This window comes from Pan paniscus, chromosome X (genome assembly GCF_029289425.2).
Source record: "Pan paniscus chromosome X, NHGRI_mPanPan1-v2.0_pri, whole genome shotgun sequence".
NCBI classification, from domain to species: domain Eukaryota; kingdom Metazoa; phylum Chordata; class Mammalia; order Primates; family Hominidae; genus Pan; species Pan paniscus.
The window spans coordinates 156,567,820-156,573,819 of record NC_073272.2 but is presented as its reverse complement, the minus strand read 5'-3'; the positions used below and the strand labels follow the sequence as shown (position 1 = coordinate 156,573,819).

The window sequence follows — 6,000 nt, the reverse complement described above, 5'->3', positions numbered from 1 at the left end:
ATACTCGGACGCTTCCTCCTCAACCTTGGCACCCATCTCCTTTTTACTGGGCCCAGGAGCCTTCAAAGCCCAGGAGTCTGGTCAAGGCAGCAGAGCGGGCCCCCTATGGCCCCTACCCCTGGGGATGGGGGCCCAGGGATGCCTTCCAAGGTGACCTGTTTCCTCCCAATGGATCCTGCCACCTTCTGGTGCAAGAGACCTGCAAGTGTGGGCGACCTGGAGCTACCAGGCTCCTCAGTCATCAGGGTCCCTCCCAACACTAAGGCTTTCCTAGGCAGGAGCTGGGCTGAGCCACCCGGGGGGCAGAGCCTGAAGAGAAACTGCCTGGGCTTTCGGGGTCGGGGCAGAGGGAACCCCACGGACATGGATCCCACACTGGAGGACCCCACCACGCCCAAATGCAAGATGAGAAGATGCTCCAGCTGCAGTCCAAAGCCCAACACCCCCAAGTGTGCCATGTGTGATGGGGACAGCTTCCCCTTTGCCTGTACAGGTGGAGAAGCCGAGGACAGGCTCAGGGAACCGGAGATGGAGAAGGCGCTGTCCTCTTCACTGCACGCGCCCTGGACCAGTGCCGGCCCTGATCATGCAGCTCTTCCAGGCCCACTGCTTCTTCCCGTCCACTAGGCCACAGCCGCCCTCCAGGCCCACTATGCACACATCTTCCCCTCCAAGGTTTGTTCTGCCCCTGCCCTGACTCCCAGCCCTGTGGGGGTCCTGACCGCACCTCACCTGGCTCAGACTCTTGACGCTGCCCTGGCTGCCCCACCACTGCCTCTGCCCGAGAGTCACGTGAGGCTGAGAGTAGGGGCAGGGGCAGCAGTGGTGCCAGTTGGGGGGCGGTCCAGTGGGAGGAGCCTCAGCCTCGCGGGCTGCTCCGTGGGACTGATGACTGCATGATCTTCTGGGCACCTCACGGATCTTCAACTGCAGGTGAAACGGATGCTGGTGGTGGGTGCAGGGCCGCTGGGAGCTGCTGCATGGTTCCCAGAGGCTGGACTGGGGCAGGTGCCAACTGAAGCTGCTGGGGCAGCATGGGCAGGATGTTCTGCACACAAACCTTGGAGAAGAAGATGTGTGCATAGCGGGTCCACTGCTGCTGCCCCTGCCCTGACTCCCAGCCCTGCCTGACCCCACCTCAACCTGCTCAGGCTCTGGCGCAACCCTGGCTGCCCTGCCACTGCCTCTGCCCCAGAGTTGGGGCCTTGACAGCCTGGTTGGAAGGGGACACCCCAGACCTGCCTCAACACCTGGGGGTCTCCATAACTACCACAGGCAGGTGGGCAACCCCAAAGATCCCAGGACTCACAGTACCCCCTGAGAATATGGACAGTATGTGGGGGTAGCAATGGAGGGCAGGATGGTTATCTTCTCCCAGGTAAAGCCATTTAATCCTTTCAGTTTGGGACGGAGTAAGGCCTGCCTCTTTTTTTTTTTTTTTTTTTTTTTTTTGAGACCGAGTCTTGCTCTGTCGCCCAGGCTGGAGTGCAGTGGTGCGATCTTGGCTCACTGCAACCTCTTCCCGCCAGGTTCACGCCATTCTCCTGCCTCAGCCTTCCGGGTAGCTAGGATTACAGGTGCACGCTACCACGTCCGGCTAATTTTTGTATTTTTAGTACAGACGGGGCTTCATCATCTTGGCCAGGCTGATTTCGATCTCCTGACATCGTGATCTGCCTGCCTCCCCCTCCCAAAGTGCTGGGATTACAGGTGTGAGCCACCACGCCTGGCCAAGGCCTGCTCCTCTTATCTATACCCCCTACCCCTGCAGCTGTGCCGGGGGAAAGCTGGGCAGTTTCCTTCCTCCAAGCCCCTGTACATACCATGAATTGTGGGACCTTCAGAGCTTTTCACTTTTCGGAAAATAGCTCCTGCTGGGCTACAAGATGGAGTGTGAAGAGGGCCTTGGGCCACAGGGAGGCGCCTGTGGACTAGGGGGAGTTCATGCACCCCTTCTTTCCCCAGAGGGGCTGGACTCAGGTGAGTATGGGGGTGGGGGCTCCTGCACTTCGACACAGGCAGCGGGAGGGTTTTCTCCCCATTCCCTCTGCACTCCCAACTTGAGCTATACTTTTTAAGAAAGTGATTCACCGTGCCTTTGCCCCCTTCCCCAGAACAGAACACGTTGATCATGGGCGATATTTTTCATTGTGCCAAAAAGTTGCCATGACCGTCATTAAACCTGTTTAACAACAAATAATAAGGAAAATAAAATAAAAAATTCGGGCATGGTGCAGAAACTCACTCCAAATAAATTACCTACCAAAATATGTAATGGTGGAAATATTCCAAAATTCAATATTTTGGGATTTATACACAAAAGATAAACAAATTAGAGGCCAAGAGGCTGCCGGAAGGGAAAAACGGGGCCTGGAAAGGCCATTGTGAGGAATGAGCTGGGCCTAAGGAGGCCACTGGCAGGCAGTAGCTGGACCTGCCGAAGTAGCCGAAAGGCAGGAGCTTTGGACTGGGGAGGCCGCAGTGAGGCGAGAGCTAGCTGGGCGTGGAGAGTCCGCTGTGAGGCTGAGGCCGAGGCCGAGGCCGGGCCCGTGCAGGCCTTTGAGAGGCAGGAGGCCGGGCCTGCAAAGGCCGACTGGAGATCAAGTTCTGCGCCTGAAGAGGCTGCCAAAAGTCAAAAGCGGGGCCTGGGAAGGCCGCCGAGAGCCATGAGCTGGGCTGGGCCGAAAGAGGCCACTGGGAGGCAGGAGGAGCTGGGCCTGGAGAGGCTGACTCGAGGAAGTTTTGCACCTGGAGAGGCCGCCGAGAGGACGGAGCTGGGCCCGGGGAGGCCGACTTGCTGCTCTTCCAGGCCCACTTCCAGGCCGACTTGAGGACGACTTGGGCCTGCAGAGGCCGCCGGGAGGCCCAAGCTGGGCCTAGAAGAGCCCACCAACCGGAGGCCGTTTGGGGCCTGCAGATGCCATCTGAGGGCAGGAGCTGAGCCTGGAGAGGCCACCGTGAGGCCTGAGCTGGGCCTGGGGAGCTTGGCTTAGGGAAGTTGTGGGCCTACCAGGGCCGCTGGGAGCTGGGCAGGAGCTGAGTCCAAAGACGTTGTTGGGACCTGGAGTCGGCCCAGAGTCCGGCCTGGAGATGCAGCCAGGGGGAAGAGCTGGGCCCGGAGAGGATGCCGGGAGGCTGCAAGTGGGTCTGAGAGACCAATTTGAGGAGGCCTGGCCTCCGCCTCCCGCATGGCCCAGCTGTTCCTCCTGGCTGCATCTCCCGCCTCCCAGCAAACAAGCTCTTTTGGCTCAGCTCCCGCCTGCGTTTGTAGACCCCGAAGTTTCTGCAACCAAGCTCTTCAGACCCACATCCCTTCTCCCAGTGACTGAACAGTCCCAGCTCCGGCTGGAGACGGGCGTCTGCAGACCCCGCTGTTGCCTCCCAGGGGAGTCTCCAGGCCCAGCTCTCGCCCCACCGCGACCTCCCGGGCCCAAGTCCCTGCCTACCTCCCAGCAGCCCGCGTGCGACCCTGCTATTCCCTCACGGTGGCCTGTTGAGGCAGGGGCTCACGCTGACCTCTCTCAGCGTGGGAGGGGCCGGTGTGAGGCAAGGGGCTCACGCTGACCTCTGTCAGCGTGGGAGGGGCCGGTGTGAGGCAAGGGGCTCACGCTGACCTCTGTCAGCGTGGGAGGGGCCGGTGTGAGGCAAGGGGCTCACGCTGACCTCTCTCAGCGTGGGAGGAGCCAGTGTGAGGCAGGGGCTCACGCCTCTGGGCAGGGTGCCAGAGGCATGAGTTGGGCATCAACAGGCCACCGTGAGGGAGGAGCTGGGCCGCACGCGGGCTGCTGGGAGGCAGGCAGAGACTTGGCCCCAGGAGGCCGCCGTGGCGGCAAGAGCTGGGCCTGGAGAGGCCCCTGGGAAGCAAGGGCGGGGCCTGCAGAGGCTGTTCTCCAACCAGTGCTAGGCCCGTACAGGCCACCAGGAGGCAGGAAGTGGGCCCTCAGAGCTTGGCTGGAGAAAGTTCGGGGCCTACAAAGGCGGTTGGGAGCTGGGCAGGAGTTGAGCCAAAAGAGCTTGCTTACTTGCTCGGAGGCAGGGCCGGGAGAGGCCGACTTCAGGACAACTTGGGCCTGCGGCGGTCGCCCGGAGGCCCAAGCTTGGCGTGGAGGAGCCCACCGACCTGAGACCATTTGGGGCCTGGAGATGCCATCGGAGGACAGGAGCTTATCCTGGAGAGGCCACCGTGAGGCCTGACCTGGGCCTGGGGAGCTTGGCTTGAGGAAGCTGTGGGCCGACCAAGGCTGCCAGGAGATGGATAGGCACTGAGTCCAAAGAGGTTGTTGAGAGGCAGGAGTCGGGCCTGGAGAGGTCAACTTGAGGAGATTTTGGGCCTTCATAGGCCACCAGGAGGCAGCAGTTGGGACTAGAGAGTCTGACTTGAGTAAGTTTTGGGCCCGGAGATGACGTCCTGGGACAGGAGTTGGGCCTGGAGAGGCCACCGTGAGGCATAAGCTGGATGTAGAGAGGCCAGTGTGAGGCAAGACCTGGGCCTGTCTAGGCTGCTGGGAGACAGGCAGGAATCTGGCCAGGGAAGGTTGCCATGAGACAAAAGTTGGGCCTGGAAAGGCCCTTGTGAAGCATGAGCTTGGCCTAAAGAGGCCACTGGGTGGCAGGAGCTGGGTGTGTAGAAGCTGCTGAAAGGTTGGGAGCTTGGCTTGGGGGGTCCACAGTGAGGCAGATGCTGAGCGTGAAGAATCTGCTGTGAGGCAGATGTTGGGACTGTAGAGGCTGACGGGAGGTAGAGGCTGGGCCTGGAGGGGCCACCAAGATGCAGGAGCTGGGCCTGGAGAGGCTGCAAAGAAGCATGAGCTGGGCCTGGTGAGGTCGACTTGAGAAAGTTCAGGGCCTGGAGAGAAGGCTGGGAGGCAGGAGCTGGGTCTAAAGAGGCCATTGTAACGATGGAGCTGTGCCTGTGGAGGCTGTTGTGAGGCAGTAGCCTCATCTGCGGAGACTGCCGTGAGGTAGGGTATGGGCCTAAATAGGCCATGGTGAGTCATGAGCTTGGTCTGTAGAGGCTGACTGGAGAAAGTTCTGGGCCTGGAGAGGCTGCCGGGAGGTAGGAGCTGGGCCAAAAGATGTAAGCACATTTGCATTTATTAGGCACTTTATTTCCATTATTACACTGTAATATATTATAAAATAATTATAGAACTCACCGTAATGTAGAATCAGTGGGCGTGTTAAGCTTGTTTTCCTGCAACTGGATGGTCCCACCTGAGCGTGATGGGAGAAAGTGACAGATCAATAGGTATTAGATTCTCATAAGGACAGCGCAACCTAGATCCCTCACATGCACGGTTCACAACAGGGTGCGTTCTCCTATGAGAATCTAATGCTGCTGCTCATCTGAGAAGGTGGAGCTCAGGCGGGAATGTGAGCAAAGGGGAGTGGCTGTAAATACAGACGAAGCTTCCCTCACTCCCTCACTCGACACCGCTCACCTCCTGCTGTGTGGCTCCTTGCGGCTCCATGGCTCAGGGGTTGGGGAACCCTGCTCAAGTGCATGCAAAGCGACCCTTCCCACACCAGTCTTCACAGTGGTCAAGGGCAGCAACCACTTAGCTCCCAAGGCAATGTGCCTCAGCTGGCATTTCATCACAATCAACAGTAAGTGGTAGCTTGAGTCACTGTGAGGTCACCTACTGGAAATCACCAGCATCCCATTTCCCACTGGCAAAGAGCTCAGCACTGCCCCCTGGGAAACCAAACCTATGCCCAAATCCCATCTGTGTGGGTTTATCTCCTGGGACCCTTCCTAACATATTAGTCAGAGTCCAATCAGTAAGCATAAACCACTCAAAAGTTTAAAGTGGTAAAATTTAATACAGAGAATTATTCATTATAACAGGTGAACAGCATAATGAGAGATTGGCTAGCACAAAGTAAAGAGAACTCTAGAGAATACTGGACAAGCCCAGGCCAGGCATGGTGGCTCATGCCTGAAATTCCAGTAATTTGAGAAGCTAATCCAGGAGGATTGCTTAAGGCCAGGAGCTAGAG

At 58.5% G+C, this 6,000-nt stretch overlaps 1 protein-coding gene and 1 pseudogene across 1 annotated transcript in view; both read right to left on the bottom strand.

Moving 5' to 3' along the window:
* Positions 1-1,356: 1,356 nt before the first annotated feature.
* On the bottom strand, positions 1,357-3,190 carry LOC129395353 (putative uncharacterized protein FLJ44672; annotated as a pseudogene).
* Positions 3,191-3,628: 438 nt separating this feature from the next.
* The window catches only part of LOC117980851 (fibrous sheath CABYR-binding protein-like), an 85,978-nt gene continuing 83,606 nt past the window's right edge, over positions 3,629-6,000 (bottom strand). Inside the window, exons 16-18 of the mRNA XM_063601717.1 lie at positions 5,157-5,214; positions 4,588-5,063; positions 3,629-4,459 (exon numbers count right to left, since the gene is read on the bottom strand). Of these exons, the coding sequence (XP_063457787.1) occupies positions 3,702-4,459; positions 4,588-4,987 (1,158 nt within the window). The 5' untranslated portion in view covers positions 4,988-5,063; positions 5,157-5,214 and the 3' untranslated portion in view covers positions 3,629-3,701. The remainder of the gene's footprint in view (positions 4,460-4,587; positions 5,064-5,156; positions 5,215-6,000) is intronic.